The sequence below is a fragment of the Giraffa tippelskirchi genome, chromosome 11 (assembly GCF_054371585.1).
Source record: "Giraffa tippelskirchi isolate mGirTip1 chromosome 11, T2T-mGirTip1v1.2.pri, whole genome shotgun sequence".
Lineage (NCBI taxonomy): Eukaryota > Metazoa > Chordata > Mammalia > Artiodactyla > Giraffidae > Giraffa > Giraffa tippelskirchi.
Genome location: NC_137285.1, coordinates 122560916 through 122580199, shown reverse-complemented (window position 1 = coordinate 122580199; position 19284 = coordinate 122560916). Strand labels below are relative to the sequence as shown.

Here is a 19284-nt window from a genome sequence, read left to right as displayed (position 1 = left end):
CTTGGCATAGCAAGGCTCTCGCCCAACCTGACTCAGGCCCACCTAAGAAGGGCTCTGCGGCTCCCAGCCTCCGTCTACGTATCTCTGGCTAGAGCCCACCTTAGACGGCGGTCTTGGGTTATCATAATGTAACAACCATCAAGACAAGAAAGAGTGGATGGTTGGAGTTTTGCTATTTCCAATACACTCGAACCTTCTTGACCTCCGCGGGAACTGCCGGCGAGAGCGGCGGAGCAAGACCTGGCGAGCTGGCCCCCGGATTCCGCTGTGCCCACATCCAACATGGCGGCGGGATATCTGCGTTCCCGCCAGGCGCGTTCACTTCCAACGCAGTCGTAAGAGAGGCGCCATCTCCTCGGCCCTGCCCACACTCAACATGGCGGCTGTGGGGCCAGGCCGACTCTCTGCTACGCTAGCCCTGCCCACCGGCCGCGGCGCTGGCTGCGTCTCGTGACGTCACTCGAGCTTGGTCGCGCTACTTTTGCGTCGCGGCTGGCGGGAGCGGGAACGGGATTCGGATTGCCTTCCTCTGCTCTGTGGAACAAAGTGCTCTCTGGTCCTAATTCCAGGCCCTGCACCCGAGCAAACCTTCGAGCCTGACCCTCCGTGCTCGGCCACCTTCTCGATCGCACCGGAGCCTCAGAGCTGCAGTCTCGTGTCGCATCCCTCAGCGCCTGTTACTGGCTGCGATGCATGTGATCAAGCGAGGTGAGAGGCCGGGGACGGGGCGGCGGGTGAGGGATGCGGGCTGCCGCCGCCCTGTAGTTAGTGGCGCCCGCCCGCCTCTACCGCTTCCCGCGCTACCGGCAGCGGTTTCCCGCCCTGTCAGCTGCTCGGCCTCCTGCCCTTTCGTCAGTCTGTCCCCAACCCCCCTCTGAGCTTCAATCTGCGCCCCCCGGCTCTGTCATCCAGCCGCATTTCTAAAGAGTAGTAACACCTTTCCCTTAGCGAGTTGTAACTGTGTGCGCCCAGCACTTTGCAGGAGGTACTTTATTCCTCTCCGCGAGCCACGGTGGTAGGGGTTATTAGCTCCGTTTCTCGCAGAGAGCGGCTTCCGGACTGCACGGTCACCCAGTTGGATGCTGGTGATGCCGGACTTCGAACCCGTAGCCAACAACAGTTTTATTGTTTTTGGCCACAACAATAAAAAAAAGCTTGGTCACCTGTCCTAGCCTAGGCCCGGGGGAAGCTAGGTAATCAGGGGCTCTGCATTCTACACGGGCACCTACCAGCTTCCTGATCTCTTTTTGTCGGGTGAAAAACTCAGTCTCAGACACAGACATCTCCACAGAGTTGTCGCTCCGTGTTCCCGTTGTTGGGAAGAGTAGTCCCAGAGGAGTTTGGGATCGGGACTAGTTGGCTTTACCTTTGAAGGAAGCGATAGGGAATTAGGGTAGGGTGGCCAAGACATCTTCTGACAGGGTGGGGACCAGGGAGAGCCAAGGACTTGTGTTCTTCCTCGACACATTTTCCGTTAGACTTGCTGAGGACTTCCTTTGTGTCAGTCCTTTGTTTGATTCTGTGAAATTAATTTTAAGAGGAGACAGACTTGCCTCAGGAAAAGGTTTATAATCAGGTTGGAAAAACAAGAGCAAAGCATACTTTTAACAGAGAACCATATGGAACAGATAGGAACAAGTTTTGAGTCTACTCAATATGCCTCTGTTAAAGCATTAACGTTATTTCAAAATTGTAGGCACTTAGTAAATACTGGTTGACTGACTGTTTGTCCACTAGGTGTGAGTGTTTCAAAGATGGGGACTGTATGCCCAAACTTAGTACGGAACCTGCTGTGAATAGATGCTCCAAAAGTGGATGAGATAATTATTAGGTTGGTGCAGAAGTAATTGCGGTTTTACATTTTTGACTTTACTGTTTGGTATTGGAATACATTGTTAAATAAATGTGGTTATGTTATACATCATTTTAATGCATATTTCTCACTTTGTGCTTTTTTTTGCTGAGGATTATTTGCTGTTTATTTTAGACTATAGAAATGATATTAGAGAAAAAGTAAATTTGAGCGTTTTTTTTGAGTTCAAAATGGTTGTAAAACAGCAAAGACAGCTTGCAACATCAACAACGCATTTGGCCCAGGAACTGCTAATGAATGTACAGTGCAGTGGTGATTAAAGAAGTTTTGCAAAGAGAGTCTTGGAGATGAGTTTAGTGGCCAGCCATTGGAAGTTGATGACAATTGAGAGCCATCATCGAAGCTGATCCTCTTAGACAACCACTCAAGAAGTTGCTGAAGAACTCAAAGTCAACCATTCTGTGGTCGTTTGGCATTTGAAGCAAATTGAAAAGGTGTAAAAGCTTGGTAAGTGGATGCCTCGTGAGCTGACCAAAAATTTTAAAAAAAAATCATTTTGAAGTGTTGTCATCTCTTATTCTATGCAACAATGACCATTTCTCGATCAGACTGAAATGTGATGAAAAGTGGATTTTATACGGCAACTGGTGATTTTATACGGCTCAGTGGTTGAATGGAGAAGCTCCAAAGCCAAACTTGCACCAGAAAATGGTCATGGTCACTATTGGGTGATCTGCTGCTGATCTGGTGCACTGTAGCTTTCTGAATCTTGGTGAAACCATTACATCTGAGAAGTATGCTCAGCAAATCGATGAGATGTACCGAAAACTGCAACGCCTACAGCTGGCATTGGTCAACAGAGTGGGCCCAATTCTTCTCCACTACAATGCCCAACTGCACGTCACACAACCAACACTTCAGAAGTTGAATGAATTGGGCTACAAAGCTTTGCCTCATCCACCATTTTTACCTGACCTCTCGCCAACTGACTACCACTTCTTAAAGCATCTTGATAGCTTTTTTCATGCAAAATGCTTCCACAACCTGAGGAGGCAGAAAATGCTTTCCAAGAGTTCATCGAATCTAAGCACAGATTTTTACACTACAGGAATAAAGGAACTTATTTCTCATTAGCAAAAATGTGTTGATTGTAATGGTTCCTATTTTGATTAATAAAGATGTGTTTGAGCCTAGTTATAATGATTTAAAATTTACAGTCCGAAACTGCAATTACTTTTGTACCAACCTAATACTTTAAAATATAGAATATGATGAGTGTTGTAAGTAGGAAGGTAGTTGATTTGGTTGTAACTAGTTGGTTTACAGCCTAGAGATAGAGTTATGGCCCTTCTTGTCATTAGTATCTTTGAAACATCATTCTCTACATTTCTCTAGTTTCCCATGTTAGCTGTTGAGACCAAAGACCGAAACACGTGCACTTTTGTTGGTTGATTCCTGTAAGTGAGAGGGAACGATTCAGTTTTTTTAGACCTTTAGAAAAAGATATGGAAGGATGAGAAGCTCTTAAGCTACATCTGTAACAGATGAATCAAAAACTTGTGGTCATAAATCTCTGGAGTGGGTAACACCTCTGTATTGCATTTTTAACCTTTTGGGTCCACTTTCAAATACTGTGGTTTAGAAAGTACTACCTACAACAAAAGGCAGGTCTTATTTTGTTTCTCATTCCTTCAGAGAACATAATTTGATCCAGATGGTTTGCTGCTGGACTGCCAGTAACATTCAGCAAGGCTTGTTCATATACAAAGTTGTACTTAGATTTATTTTATTTTTGATCTTTAATTTGTTTAGGATATTCTCTCCTCCCCTTATTTTTGGGATGATAGTATAGAAGCAGACTAACACATGCAGTTTTTGCTAATCATAGTGTAATTATTCAGGAGGGCAACTGCAGTAAACTTAAAATGCTTACTGAATGTACTAATGTCTTGTCAAGCACCATGAGGTAAATAGCAGAGGGAGAAGGCATCTCCATCTTCCATTATCTTAGGGCTGTTAGGGATATAGGAATAGTCTATATGAAAAGTGTTAGATAACAGAAGGGAATGGTAGATGAATTTTTCTTATCTGCTGTCTTGTTATTCTTGGTGGGACAGCATCATATTGCTCAAGGAGGTTAAGATTAAAAGTTGAGAACCATTGGAATCAATGCAATGTAGCCGAGTTGTAAAGTGTGCTTTGAAATTCAGTATAGTGTTTTCAAAACTTTGGGTTGTAACCTACAATAAAAATTATTTTCCATTATGACTGAGTACACACATGTATATATAAGTATTTACGTAAAACTGCAACAAAGTTTGCAAAATAATACTTTCTAAAGCATCTATTTGCACTCTGATAATCTCTTCTATCCCAGATCCTCTCTCTCCCGAACCACCCTTCCTCTCCCTTCTTCCTTCCCACCCTTTCTAATTCCCTTTACAGCCCACTGTATTATTTTACAGTGCTCCTGTGCTTGGCACTGAGGTTACAGTTGTGAGTAGGCAGAAGTAGTTCTGGCTTTCAAAGATCTTACAATCAATTGAGAAAAATAGACAAAAACATTAACATAATATGATCAGTATTCTAATATGTAAAATACAGGCTATAGCAGCTCATGCATTCAATTATTCAGAAAGTATTTACAGTCGTTCCTCAGTATCCATGGGGCATTTGGTTCCAGGACCTGCTGTGGATACCAAAATCCATGTATGCTCAAGTCTCATGGTCATCCCTCAGTCTCTGTGGATTCATGTGCAAATTCCAGTTTAGCATCCAGGGCTTCAACCAATCACAGATCATGTACTATTTATGTATGTGGAACCCATGGATTCAGAGGACTGACTATATTCAGCATCTCTTTTATGCTGGGAACTGTGTTAGGTACTACGGATTCAGCAGTGAACAAAACAAGCTAAATTCCTTTTCTCATTGGAGTTTACATTCTGGTGTGAGTGACAGTAGTTAAATTTATGCAAGAAACAAGTAAGAATGAGTTAATTCCAGATAGTGGTTTGTGAGATGATGGTGGTAAAACGGGGTAATGTGATAAAGATGAATGAGAAGGTAACCTTGGATTGGATCCTCAGGTAGGGAGGTGATATTTCAGCTGAGCTCTGAATAATACTAAGAGCCAGCTGTGTGAAGATATGTGAGCTGAACTTTGTAGGTAGAGGGAATAGAAAGTTCATGTCTTGCAGAAGAGGCATATACTCAGTCTTAACAGTATTAGCAAAGTCTTCCTGAAGAGAGGAATTTAAAAAGACAGCTTATATCCAAGAGGAAATCAGACAAGTAGTGTTTTAGAGGATTTCAAAGGAGGAAGAGGGCAATGTGAGTTACAGTGTTTGGGGCAGGTTTCATGGATTTGGTGAGAGAGAGTGGGTAGGAGTTAGATGTATGGAAAGGCGGAAGAAGGACTTTTGGGCAGAGTAAGGTATAAGCAGTTATATGGATGTGGGAATGGGAGGCCTTATTGGGATGTAGGATATTTCACAAGGATCAGTAGAAGAGATGTGGGACCAAATTAAGGAAGGCCTTGTTTGAGAGAAGAGGATAATGTAAGCAGGGATTAGTGATATGATAAATCAGTTTATGGGTTGAAAAAAAATGATCAAGTGGAATGATAGGCTAGAGAACAGTAGATCACTGATCCTTTAGCCCTTTAGTGTGCCTCCCCTTCCCAGTGTGAATTTAGAGAGTTGCTTTTGTATTTTTTGTCAGTTTCCTGATTAATTTGACAGCTGCAGATTTTGAGTTTGCTAATACTGCCTTGTGGTCACCTATCTGCCTAACCAGTTAGTAGAGCATTAAGGGCTCAGTCCTGTTGTGTGCCAGCTAATTTACTCTATTCCAGAGTTAAACAATGCATATGTGAGTCTGGTTAGAAAAGGAGATCACAATGGTAATCAGAAAGAGAAGGGCTATCTTAGTTAATGTATTAGTGTTTAAGAAAAATTAACTTCTTTTATTGATGATGGGTTACTAGCAGTATCTTATTGTTCATTATTCTTTATCAAACATTTGAGAAAGTCCTTGGGCCAGCTGGACTTTTTGTTAGGAAGAAGAAAGAGCTATAGGATATAAGTCCAAATCTTGAAAGGACTAACTATATAAAAGGTCCATATGTATGTGCTTCCATATCCCCAAAATCAGAGAAGGCAATGGCACCCCACTCCAGTACTCTTGCCTGGGAAACCCCATGGACGGAGGAGCCTGGTAGGCTGCAGCCCATGGGGTCGCAAAGAGTTGGACACGACTGAGCGACTTCACTTCCACTTTTCACTTTCATGCACTGGAGAAGGAAATGGCAACCCACTCCAGTATTCTTGCCTGGAGAATCCCAGGGACGGAGGAGCCTGGTGGGCTGCCGTCTATGGGGTCGCACAGAGTCGGACACGACTGAGGCGACTTGGCAGCAGCAGCAGCATCCCCAAAATAAAAAATAAGAGGTTGCCTCTGGAAGATTGTTTTGAGTTACAAGTAGAAAGAAGTACTTCTTTACATGGTATGAAGGAAATTCAAATCATTAATTACTCTAGGAGAGTACATAAGCTGTATTTATCATGAAGGTGTTAGGACGGAGACAGGTTTATAAATCATTTAGCATTCAATAATTATTTGAGTACCTGCTATGTGCTAGGCCTTGAGCTTTGGTCTGGGCACTGGGGAATAAATACATTGATAAATAAATCACAAAATCTTTTTCCTTTTGGAAAATGTATTCTAGTGAATGAGTGAAAGAGTCATACAATAAACAAATACGTAGGTAAAATATAGAGCATGTTAGATGATCAGAAGTGCTCTGAAGAAAAATAAAGCATAGGAGAGTAAGAGGGGCAAGGCTGTGTTTGGGGCATTGCAATTTAAAATAGAGTGATTAAGGAAAACCTTATTGAGAAGTTGACACTGAGCAATGATCTAATAGAGGTATACATAGTAAGCAGTCAGTGTTGCCAGGGTCAGGTGGGAGTGTAGGAAGTGACGTGGGGGAGGGGGCTCACAGGGCAGGTTATGTAGGATTCTGTGGACTATTGTAATGATTTTGACTTTGATTCTGAAACAGACTATAAACCACTCTTGGGAGGGGAGTAATGACATTGTTTTGACTTAAGTTTTAAAGAATAATTATGCCTGTCATTTGGGACAAGGGTGGGAGGGAACAGATCATTAGGGAAATTTATTGCAAGAATCCATCTGACATGTAATGTAAGGGAAGACTCAGTATAGAATCTCTCCTTTTTGAAGATGAAAAAATAATCTCCCAATGAATCTCTTGGGGGTCTGAGCCTTTTATTTACGAAATAGCATTTCATTTTGGCCAGTTTAAAAAGTTTACATGCTGATTATGTTTGATTCTTTGGTGTTGCTGTCTTAGTAAGTGCTAATATGAATTGTATGGTTTGATTCTTTAGATGGCCGCCAAGAGCGAGTTATGTTCGACAAAATTACATCCCGAATCCAGAAGCTTTGTTATGGACTCAATATGGACTTTGTTGATCCTGTGAGTAAATAGGATTTATATCTTAGGTTGCTTGTTTCATGTGATTCCATTTACTTGTCTCTTTTCTCTTCCCCTTCACTCTCTTGCTATATATACATATTTTGGTTTGGTATTCTCTTACAGCCTTCGATGTAAAATGTGAATTATTGTTTAAAACTTTTTTTTTATTCTGGGAATTCCCTGGCGATCCAGTGATTAGGACTCTGGGCTTTCACTGCTGTGGCCCGGGTTCAGTCCCTGGTTGGGGAACTAAGATCCCACAAGCCATGTGGCATGGCAAAAAAACAAAACAAAAAGACAACAAACAAACAAAAAACTCACTTTTTCCCCTAAATTTTGGTCTATGCTGTGAGTTCTGACTTCTCAGAGAACTATAAAGCTGAGAAAAGAGGAAAACTTGACATAAACATTTCAGGGGCTTCTTTGAGTAAATTATTTTATTCACAAGTGGAAAAATCTGTAATAAAACTTGTTTGAAATTGTGGTCATTTGGGTAGAAATTGGTTTGAAATTTGCTTTTTTGTTATCCATATGGAAAGGATACATTAAAGTAATATAGAGTTCACAGCCAACCTTTAAATTCAGGAGAGCCATAAGCAAGTTGCTTTGCTTTTCTCCTCAGCTTCTATAACTCCTCTACTCTAGACCTGCAGCATCCCTTATCTAGACTGCTGTCCATAGTGGTCTCTAAAGTGTCCTCCAGGTCTTCCTCACCTTGCCATCTTCCAATCCATATTCCACATGACTTTCAAAATGATCTTACTAAATAGAGTCTCTACTAGTCTTTTTCTTAAAACCCATATTGCCCCATCCTTATTTAGATATTTTATCTATATTACTACCCCGAATAGTCATTGGAAGGAGTGATGCTGAAGCTGAAGCTCCAATACTTTGACCACTTGATTCGAAGAGCTGACTCATTGGAAAAGATCCTGATTCTGGAAAGGTTGAGGGCAGGAGGAGAAGGGGGTAACAAAGGATGAGATTGTTGGATGGCGTCACTGATTCAATGAACATGAGTTTGAGCAAACTCTGGGAGATGGTGAAGCACAGGGAAGCCTGGCATGCTGCAGTTCATGGGGTCGCAAAGAGTTGGATATGACTTAGCAATTGAACAACAACATCTGTATTACTGTAGCCCTTGCACTGGCCTCATAATATTAACCACCTAGTATAGAATTTAACTATATGTTCCTATCCTACCCTAGAATTGTTGGGGAGGCCTGTATCTTGTTCTTGCGATATCCACAATGCTTAACACATATATAATTAGATGCTTGATAAATACTGAATTGACCAAATGGTCAAAAGAAAATAATTTTATACAGCTTTAAGATATATTTATTATCATTTCCCTTTTACATTTAGAATACTACACAATAATTAGAATACTACACAATAATTAGAATACTAGAATATTAGAGTTGGAACAAACCTGAGAGATCATCTTATTTTATCTCCCTTGTTTTATAGATAAGAAAGGTTCAAAGAGAAGGGGGATGACTTGTACAAGTGAGTGAGAGTGTAGGAAGAAGAATATTGGTATCTTGACTCCTAGGTGTTCTGTTGCCACTTGCATACATTTCAGAGTGCAAGGGTGCTGGAGCCAACATGAGTGTTCTAGGGTAGATGAACAAATCTGCATGTTTTAAATCTGGAGTGGTTATTAGCACATGGATGTTGTTTTATTCTGAGTTCTGATTACTTGCCTTGTAGCACCAGAAAGTGTTTAGAAGACTTCACTACTCTTTTACTGAACATGACTTAGCTTCTGAGAAGAAAGTGATCAGGAGAAACTTGAGTTTAGGTCTAAAATGTAATTGGGATAAATTTTAAACTAGTAATTACACTTTTTTTTTTTTTTTTTGAGAGGGGCATGCTTTGGTCAACTTGAAATGGCATTCATTTTCTGTGGGATTTATCTTTTTTTTTTTCCTTTGCGGCCACACAGCTTGTGCAGCCTTAGTTCCCACCAGAGATTGAACCCCTGCAGTGGAAGCTCGGAGTCCCAACCACTGGACATTCAGGGAATTCCCTGATCTGTTTTTTTTTTTTTCAAGATTCAGTAAATACATTCATATATACAACTTAGATTGGTGTGCTGTAGTCCATGGTGTTGCAAAGAGTCGAATACAACTAGGTGACTGAACGGCAGCAACATACAACTTAGAATTTGTCTTTCTTGACTTGGACATTGTGTATTTTTAAAAGGGGTGACTCTTACAGTATGGTCCTGAAAACAGTGAAATGTAGTGAGGTTGAATGGGATATGGAGCCAGAAGACTTAGACATTAAAAACCTTGGGCAAGTCCCAGTAACCTGGTTCCTCATGTAAAATGGTGATAATTATAATACCCATCTCACAGGTAATTGTGAAATGTCAGAGAAGATTATGAAAGTTGAGATATTTTGTGAAGTGTTAAAGAAGTGAAGTGAAAGGCGTTCAGTCGTGTCCGACTCTTTGCGACACCACGGACTATAGCCTGCGAGGCTCCTCTGTCCGTGGAATTCTCCAGGCAAGAATACTGGAGTGGGTTGCCATGCCTTTCTCCAGGGGATCTTCCTGACCCAGGAATGGAACCCGTCTCCTGCATTGCAGGCAGATTCTTTACTGTCTGAGCTACCAGGGAAGCCATTCACACCAGGGAGGTGTTAAAGAGTAGCCATTACATTATCCAGTGGCTCAGCCCCAATTCTTTTTTTTTTATGTGTTATTTTCACATATGATAATATACATGTTTCAATGCTATTCTCTCAGATCATCCCACCCTCGCCTTCTCCCACAGAATCCAAAAGACTGTTCTATGCATCTGTGTCTCTTTTTCTGTCTCGCATATAGGGGTATTGTCACCATCTTTCTAAGTTCCATATATATGCGTTAGTATACTGTATTGGTGTTCTTCTTTCTGGCTTACTTCACTCTGTATAATGGGCTCCAGTTTCATCCACCTCATTAGAACTGATTCAAATGTGTTCTTTTTAGTGGCTGAGTAATATTCCATTGTGTATATGTACCACAGCTTTCTTATCTATTCGTCTGCTGATGGACATCTAGGTTGCTTCCATGTCCTGGCTATTATAAACAGTGCTGCGATGAACATTGGGGTACACGTGTCTCTTTCAATTCTGGTTTCCTCGGTGTGTATGCCCAGGAGTGGAATTGCTGGGTCATATGGCAGTTCTATTCCCAGTTTTTTAAGGAATCTCCACACTGTTCTCCATAGTGGCTGTACTAGTTTGCATTCCCACCAACAGTGTAAGAGGGTTCCCTTTTCTCCACACCCTCTCCAGCATTTATTGCTTGTAGACTTTTGGATAGCAGCCAAAAGTGAAATGGCGTGAAATGATACCTCATTGTGGTTTTGATTTGCATTTCTCTAATAATGAGTGATGTTGAGCATCTTTTCATGTGTTTGTTAGCCATCTGTATGTCTTCTTTGGAGAAATGTCTGTTTAGTTCTTTGGCTCATTTCTTGATTGGGTCATTTATTTTTCTGGAATTGAGCTGCAGGAGTTGCTTGTATATTTTTGAGATTAATTCTTTGTCCGTTGCTTCGTTTGCTATTATTTTATCCCATTCTGAAGGCTGTCTTTTCACCTTGTTTATAGTTTCCTTTGTTGTGCAAGTTTAATTAGGTCCCATTTGTTTATTTTTGCTTTTATTTCCAGTATTCTGGGAGGTGGGTCATAGAGGATCCTGCTGTGATTTATGTCAGAGAGTGTTTTGCCTATGTTTTCCTCTAGGAGTTTTATAGTTTCTGGTCTTACGTTTAGATCTTTAATCCATTTTGAGTTTATTTTTGTGTATGGTGTTAGTGTTCTAGTTTCATTCTTTTACAAGTGGTTGACCAGTTTTCCCAGCACCACATGTCTTTTCTCCATTGTATATTCTTGCCTCCTTTGTGGAAGGTAAGGTGTCCATAGGTATGTGGATTTATCTCTGATCAGCCCCAAGTCTAACTTACACTTTCATCTCCTTTCACTAGACTGATTCAAGTTTGATTTGTTTGCTTTCCTGTACTTGTCCTTAGGAATAATTGGGGGAAAATAGGTAAGTATATGGCCTGAACCATTATTACATAAAATTTGAATGAAAGATGGGAAAATACTTATAGAAAAATTGGTCTGTTTTCAGCTGTTTCCCTATGTGTCTGTTAATCTTTGTAAAACTCTACTTAGATTTTAAAACTAACTTCCTTCTTTTCTTCACCCCTTCCTTCCTTGCCTACTTCCTGCCTCTCTCCCCTCTCTTCTCTCCCTCCCCCTTTCCTTCTTTCTTTGGACGCTTCATTGTATATGTAGTATGCATTTTCTAGCAGCTCTATTCACTTATGAAGTCTCATTACTAAATTTTCCACAATGTACAATTCTAAAAGATGATTTTTCATATAAGGAAATTGTCTTTTATTTTGATAATAAATTTGATTGTTTTCTTCTTTGCTCTTTTAAGGAAGATGTTGGTTCTTGGAAAAGCACAAGTAATTCTTAGCTTTGCTTTTATAGGCTCAGATCACCATGAAAGTAATCCAAGGCTTATACAGTGGGGTCACTACTGTGGAACTGGATACTTTGGCTGCTGAGACAGCCGCAACCTTGACTACTAAGCACCCTGACTATGCCATCCTGGCAGCAAGAATTGCCGTCTCTAACTTGCACAAAGAAACCAAGAAAGTATTCAGTGGTGAGTCTAGAAGAAAAAGAAAGAATTTAGTATTCTCAGAAAATGTATAAGCGTACTAGAATGAAACCTTGAGTATCAAAAGAAAAGTTATACCTTGTTTAAAAAAGCAAAGTGTGCAGGTTGGTGGCAGAGGGAGACTAGAACTTCCTGTTTCTCCATGCTGCTCATCTGCTGTATGGAAGGGTCAGTGAAAACTTTTCTTTATCTTTTTGTTCTCTCTCTATTTTTGTTTTTTTTTTGAAGCCCCTCTTTAGATGCTTGGTGGTAGTGTGGTTGGAAAAAAAAAGTTATTGATAATTCCTAGGTTAAACAAAATGTTACCATCAGTCTTTTGTCATCATTAGTCATCAATCCCATTTTACAGCTCAGCGAATGTGGGCAAAAGAAGGTTAAATAAGTTGTTAAGTATATAAAAAGTGATATGTAAGAAGTCAGCTGGTAGACTGAGAGTAGAAATATTTTGGCTTTCAATTCCAGATCTTTTGTGTGGGACTTTAAACATTATATCTCCCTCTTCAGTAGATTTGTAAGAGTAAAGATATCAGATCTTCCAAAATTGCTCCATGGATTCAAGTCAGTGTCAGAATGCCAGCTTTGTATGTGTCTGTATTATATGTAAACGCAGAGGACCAAATATCTGTTATGATGTCTGAAAGAGAGAGAGCTTATTGCTCAATGTGCATTTATAGAAGTAAAATCCTTGAGATGATAGATTTTGAATTTTAAGTTGAGTTTCTGTTTTGTTAGGATAAGAAAACTTGAGATTATAATTTATGCTTTTTTTATTTTCACCTAATAAATCCTTAATGGGGTATGGTGTTAGAATCATCTGGCAGTCTTTTTCAAACTATAAGAGCATATGCTCACTCCAACTCTAGAAAGTTATTTCTTTAAGAGTTTCTTTATTTTACTTACGTAAGTTTTAACGTATATTTATATAACATATATTTGTCCATTGAGCACTGTCTTTGCTAGGTACTAAGGTGAGTTGGGATGAAAAACAGTTGAGAACCACTGTTTTAAATTGTTAACCTGAAGGTTGAATTTGCTGTTAAGTGATTTTGGTATTTTAATTTTCTGTTGTTTTGTTTTTAGATGTAATGGAAGACCTCTTCAACTATATAAACCCACACAATGGCAAACACTCTCCCATGGTGGCCAAGTCAACATTGGATATTGTTTTGGCAAATAAAGATGTATGTATAATGCTTTTCTGGTGAAAAAATTTTTATAGGTTTTTTTTAAGGCAATGAACACATTTTAAAAAATTTAAACACTGTGATAAGAGATAGAGGTAAAAAGTAATTCTCCTTCTCTGAATCCTAGTTTTCTTGTCTAGAAAGAATAGCACTTTGTCATTTTAAAATGTATCTTTCCAGAATTGTTCTGTAACACATAGTATGTGTACCTTTATTTTTCCTTTTAGCGGTAATGTACTGTGCATACTATTCTTTCTAATATTTTTTCACTTACAGGTATATCTTAGAAATAGTTCTTTATTAGCATTTATGAATTTACCTTATTCTTTCTAACACCTGCATAACATTATATCCTATAGCCATATCATCATTATATATATATGTAAGAATTGTTCTAGGGATGAATATTTGTTTTCCATTTATCGCTGCAGTCAGTATTCTCATATGGTAGTGTGTTGCTCATAGATGAATATGTTGGTGAGGTAAATCCCTTAAGTGGAATTGCTGAGCCAAAAAGTATATGCATTCAAAATTTTGGTAGACATTGCCAAACAGACTTCCAAAAAGGTTGCTCAGGTAAAATTTTGGAAGATCTTCTTGCTCAGCAACTTAAAAATTATCCATTTGTGTTTCAGTTCCTTTCTTAACTACATCCCAGAGGACAGAGGGAAAGATGGGTAGATCCAGCCAGCCCTTTTGCACACAGAATTTATTTACCATGCATATCTGCACAGATTAGAAATCAATTTTAACTGTAGGTAATACAGTGATTAGTTGGCTATCTCTAAATATGTATGTGATGTTAAAGAGACTGAGAGAAAACTGAGTGAGTTGTTTGTGTGTTCGTTCGTGGGTATAATCTTGAAGACAGGTGAGAAACAAAAATAAATGACATCAAAAACCTGTATCTAAAATATAAATTTTGATAATCAAGTATCTCAGTTCTCCATTAATCATGCAAAGCCCCTACCTGCCTTTGGCAACAAAGATGCCCTTAAAAGTTTAAAAGAAAGTGAGGAGTTTTGTATAGATTTTTCTAGTCCTTGGACATGGATCGTTATATGGAAACACTGATAGTATTTTGAAAAATTGGCTCTATGTTCCTCTATCCAAAATGATTATTTGTACCTAATTGCTTTGTTTCCTTTAAATGGCTTTATAGCCTACAAAAGCTCTGTAACAATGACCAGTTCTGCTTTAAAACATCACTGTTACAGTAATATTTTGTTTAAAACCTGTTAAAGGACTATGGGTTTGATTAGCCTTAGAATTAATGTAATTGTTTATCATATATTGTTATGTGCAGTTTAAAATGGAAAATAAAGATATGTATTAGTATTTATATGGCTCTAATACTTTTGGATTAATAGCTAATCTAAAAATATGTTTTAGGATGATAATATAGTCCCTTTTATGCTCATATTCTTTCCCTTTTTAGAGATACTGTAAACACAACAGGGAAAGTTTAGAAAGTCTCATTTACATTTTTACTTATGTACAACTTATGTTTTCTTCTAGTCTTTTAATGTATGTGTTTTTAAACCTAGTTAGGATACTCAATTTGTATAATTTTTTTCCTTAACATTTGGTATGGATTTCTATTCTACAACAATAATACTTAGTGTTATCTCGTGTATCCTGTATCAATTTTAGTTCTGAAATCAGGGCTGAAAAGTAGCAAATTTTGTGAAAATAAGTCTAATTATCTTAATTATGGGGTTTTGTGTTTTTTTTTTAAACCTTCACCAGCGCCTGAATTCTGCAATTATCTATGACCGAGATTTCTCTTATAATTACTTTGGCTTTAAGGTAAATAATGGGTTTCAAATAAGTGGGAATTCCTTCTTCAGTTAGGAAATACAGGTTTTTGTTTATGTTTTAGTGATGTAATTTTAAAGGTAGTAATTTGCTGGGAGTTGGGATGGTCCTGAGGGATTAGTGGGGTTAGGGTAGTGGTGATTGTTTGAATTAAGGAAAGATAGCTTATTCATTTGCAGTTTTCAAATTTTCCAAATACTATTTCTGGATACTTGTGGAGTTATGCAGGTAATTTGCCAGAATGATTCAATATTATTCTGTTTATGCAACAACTATTTATTGAATTCCTACTATGTGCTAAGTGGTTTTCTAGGTACTTTTGTTTTGGTAAACAGTGTTAATGTAGTGATTGAGAATGTGAATGCTGATGTCAGACCACCTGGGTTCAAATCATTGCTTCATTTCTTATTAGCAAGGTACTTAATCCCTTTGTCCTTCAGTCTTCTCATCTTTAGAATGGGGATAATAATAAAATTTCAACATCAAATGCTCTTAAAGTTTAAGTGAATGTGTGTATGTCGCTTTGATCAACCTAGCCTGTTATAAGCATTTTATAAATGTTAATGATATGATATGAACCATTATGATATGATGAATACCACAACTTCTGCTCTTAACATTATACATATTAATGTAGAATTGGCTTTTTCCAGAAATTTTCGGACATTCTTTTCTGAAAAAAATAGTCAATTGATATTGTTCTAAGCTAAAGCTAGTAAATCTAAATATGATGTTCTTATCATTTAAGATTATTTTAAAAACTGGGTAGATTTAAATAGTTGCATATTGTGAATGATATATCTGCTATGTCTTAAAAACTATGCTCTGGAAGTTTTTCAGTTGTTTTGCTTTTTCTAGACACTGGAGCGATCCTATTTGTTGAAGATCAATGGGAAGGGTGAGACATGAATGTGTTTGTGTGTTATATTTTCTGTTCATTATGTTGAAAATAGAACTTCAAGCTATTTGTCTTAATATTTCTATTTAAACTCAAAGTAACACTTTAAACTTTAGGTTTAGTTTATGAATAATCTTGCTGCTTATTGGTATGAAATTTTTTGAATTGTCTTTTGTTGTTCCTTTTTTTAGACTCAAGTACGTATCTCAGCCTAGTTTTCATGTGAAAAATTTCTCTTGTTTTTAGTGGCTGAAAGACCACAACACATGTTGATGAGGGTATCTGTGGGGATTCACAAAGAAGATATTGATGCTGCTATTGAAACATACAACCTTCTTTCTGAGAAGTGGTTTACCCATGCCTCTCCCACTCTCTTCAATGCTGGTACCAACCGCCCACAACTTTCTAGGTATGTGTCATCCATAGTCATTTTTAACATTCTAAAACACTTTTGACTAGGGAAATAAACCTTGACCTGAAGAAACTAGAATAAATTAATTTGATAAACATTTAGTCATTAAATGAGATTTACTTTCTGAAAAACTCTCTTATTGCATTGTGGTAAACAAATTGACGAGAGACAAATGCCAGTAGTGAAATTTTAAGCTTGTTTCTGGTGATGGTTGTACAACTCTGTAAATATACTAAAACCCATCAGTTGTACACTTTAAATGGGAAATAGAATGGTATGTGAATTATATCTCACTAAAGTATTTTCTGATAATAATTAGAGGATTCCAATAGTCTGTATGAGAGAGTGTAGTATTTTGGGTTAGGGAAGTGAAAGTAGAGGTTGAGAGTAGACTGATTCAAGAGATTTGGGAGGTAAAATTGATAGAATCGGTGATTTGAATATGAGTCAAGAGTGGTTCCTGAGTTTATGGGTAAAGTAACAGGATTTATTATGGTGTCATTTTCTGAGAAAGGAAACACTGGAACAGAGTCCAGTAATTTATTAAAAAAAAAAAAAAGCTATACACCCTAAGCAAGTTGGTTTATCCCAGGAATTCAAGGATATGCTAACATCAAAAAGTGTATTAATGTAATTCATTGCCCTAACATTTTATATCATTTAGTATTTTCATAAAAAAAATAGCAAAATAGATGTAGAAAATAACTTCCTTTCTTTGGTAAAAGATAGCCACTAAAAACTTAGATCTGTTGGACCTCTATTTTTAGCATTGTAGTGGAGGCCTGAACCAGCATTGTAATTGTAAGATAAGAAAAAAAAATGGTTGAAAATGAGGGAATGAAACTAATGATTCCTCAAGAGCATCTACAGACAAGTTATTAGAAGTAAAAGGATTTCAGCAGAGTGTGTGTGTGTGTGTGTGTGTGTGTGTGTGTGTGTGTGTGTGTGTGTTAATTGCTCAGTTGTGTCCAACTCTTTGCAACCCCATGGACTGTAGCCTGCCAGGCTCTTCTGTCCATGGGATTCTCCAGGCAGGAATACTGGAGTGGGTAGCCATTCCCTTCTCCAGGGGATCTTCCCGACCCAGGTATCAAACCTGGGTCTCCTGCATTGCAGGCAGATTCTTTACCATCTGAGACACCAGAGAAGCCCTTCAGTCGAATATCTGGATATAAATTCAACATAAATTAATTAATTGAATTTTTGTACTTTAGCTGTTAGAAGATTTAAGGAGCTTCCCTGGTGACTCCGCGGTAAAGAATTCACCTGCCAATGCAGAGGATGTGGGTTCAATCCCTGGGTTGGGAAGATCTCCTGAAGAAGGATATGGCAACCCATTCTAGTGTTCTTGCCTATGAAATCCCATGGACAGAGGAGCCTGGTGGGCTACAGTCCATGGGGTTGCAAGAGAGTTGGACACAGCAACTAAAAAACAAAACCAAAAAAAGAAGATTTAAATTTTAAAATGTATAATACTGGAAGGTACTCAGGAATAAATCTAATGAAAGATGTGTAAGGCTTTTAAGGAAAAACATTCTAAAATGTAATTGAAGGATGTTATAAAACAAAGGAAGGGTGATTGAATATTCATAAATGGATTTAATGTTATAACAGTGTCAGTTTTTCCCAAGTTAATCGACAGATTCAGTGTAATTCTAGTCAGAATTTAACATGCTGATTCTTAAGTTTATATGGAGGAGCAAATGGCTAAGAATATCTAGTGCTGCTCAAATACACCAGATCCTAATCCCTAAAATTTATAAATGTTACCTTATAAGGAAAAACAGTCTTTGCAGGTATGATTAAGAAAGATCTTTTTTTTTAATCACAAATAATGCTTTTAATTATTTAGCTTCTTAGAGTATCCACATAACAGAAGCTGACAAATCCATGTTGTTATTTAGTCAGATAGTTGTTTCTGACTCTTTTGCAAATCCATGGACTGTGGCCCACCAAGCTTCTCTGTCCATGGTATTTTCCAGGCAAGAATATTGGAGTGGGTTGTCATTTTCCCCCCTCCAAGAAAGATCTTGACATAGGGAGATTATCCCAAATTATTCAGGTGGGCCCTGAATCTAATAAAAAATATCCTTATAAGACAGAGGCTAAGGGAAATATAAGACATACAGAAGAAAAGAAGAAAGTGTGTAGATAGAGACAAATTTGAGTCAGGTAGCTACAAGCAGAGGAGCCCAGAAACTGGCTCCTCTAGGAATGTTCTCCACTAGAGCCTCTGGAGAAATGTTTTTGATTTTGGCCCAGTGAAACTGATGCTGAGCTTCTTATCTCCTAAACTGTGAGAGAATTAATTTCTATTTTAAGCCACCAAGTTAGTGGCATTTGTTAGGGCAGCCACAAGAAATTAATATAAATAGCAAGATAGTTTTGAAGAAAAAGTCTTGCTAGAATCAAGACTACTATAAAGCTGTGTTTATCTATCCTAGAGTAAATACCCTACTTTGTGGAGTATATGAGAACTTGATGAGTAACAGATGTCATTGCATTTCATTGGGAAAACAGTACTAGGAAAATCGGTTATCCTATAGGGAAATGTATAATTAGATTTCCTTTCTTCATGTCATATACAGAAATAAATTCAAGAGAAAAATATAAATATGAAAGTAACATTTTTTAGAAGAACATGGAGAGAAAATAAATATTTTCCTCCCCAGCTTTTTAACATGAATTTCAAACATTCAGAAAAATTTGCAGAAAAGGAGTGAACTCCACTCATACACCCACTTATGCCTAGATTTAAAAAATTACTGATATTTTGTCATATACATGTATTTTTTTATTTTTGTCTTTAAAATTAAAAATAATTTTGGCTAAGTCATTTGACAGTGAGTTGCAGACATCATAACTATTAACCTACATCTTGATAGAATATATATGACCTTAGAGGAGTGAAGGGTTTCTTAAACTTCGGCAAACCCAATACAGTGAAAAAGGTTTCAGAT

General features: G+C 38.1%; 1 protein-coding gene across 3 annotated transcripts in view; it reads left to right on the top strand.

The window, feature by feature from the left end:
- Positions 1 to 488: 488 nt before the first annotated feature.
- Positions 489 to 19284, top strand: part of RRM1 (ribonucleotide reductase catalytic subunit M1) — a 41383-nt gene continuing 22587 nt past the window's right edge. For 2 of the 3 annotated variants that reach the window (XM_081539285.1, XM_081539286.1), the window contains exons 1-7: positions 489 to 708; positions 7228 to 7316; positions 11820 to 11997; positions 13093 to 13193; positions 14946 to 15005; positions 15873 to 15912; positions 16159 to 16321. In XM_081539285.1, coding sequence (XP_081395411.1) covers positions 690 to 708; positions 7228 to 7316; positions 11820 to 11997; positions 13093 to 13193; positions 14946 to 15005; positions 15873 to 15912; positions 16159 to 16321 — 650 coding nt within the window. In that variant the 5' untranslated portion in view covers positions 489 to 689. Of the gene's footprint in view, positions 709 to 7227; positions 7317 to 11819; positions 11998 to 13092; positions 13194 to 14945; positions 15006 to 15870; positions 15913 to 16158; positions 16322 to 19284 lie in introns of all 3 variants that reach the window. The other variant, XM_081539287.1, reaches the window with a different exon arrangement.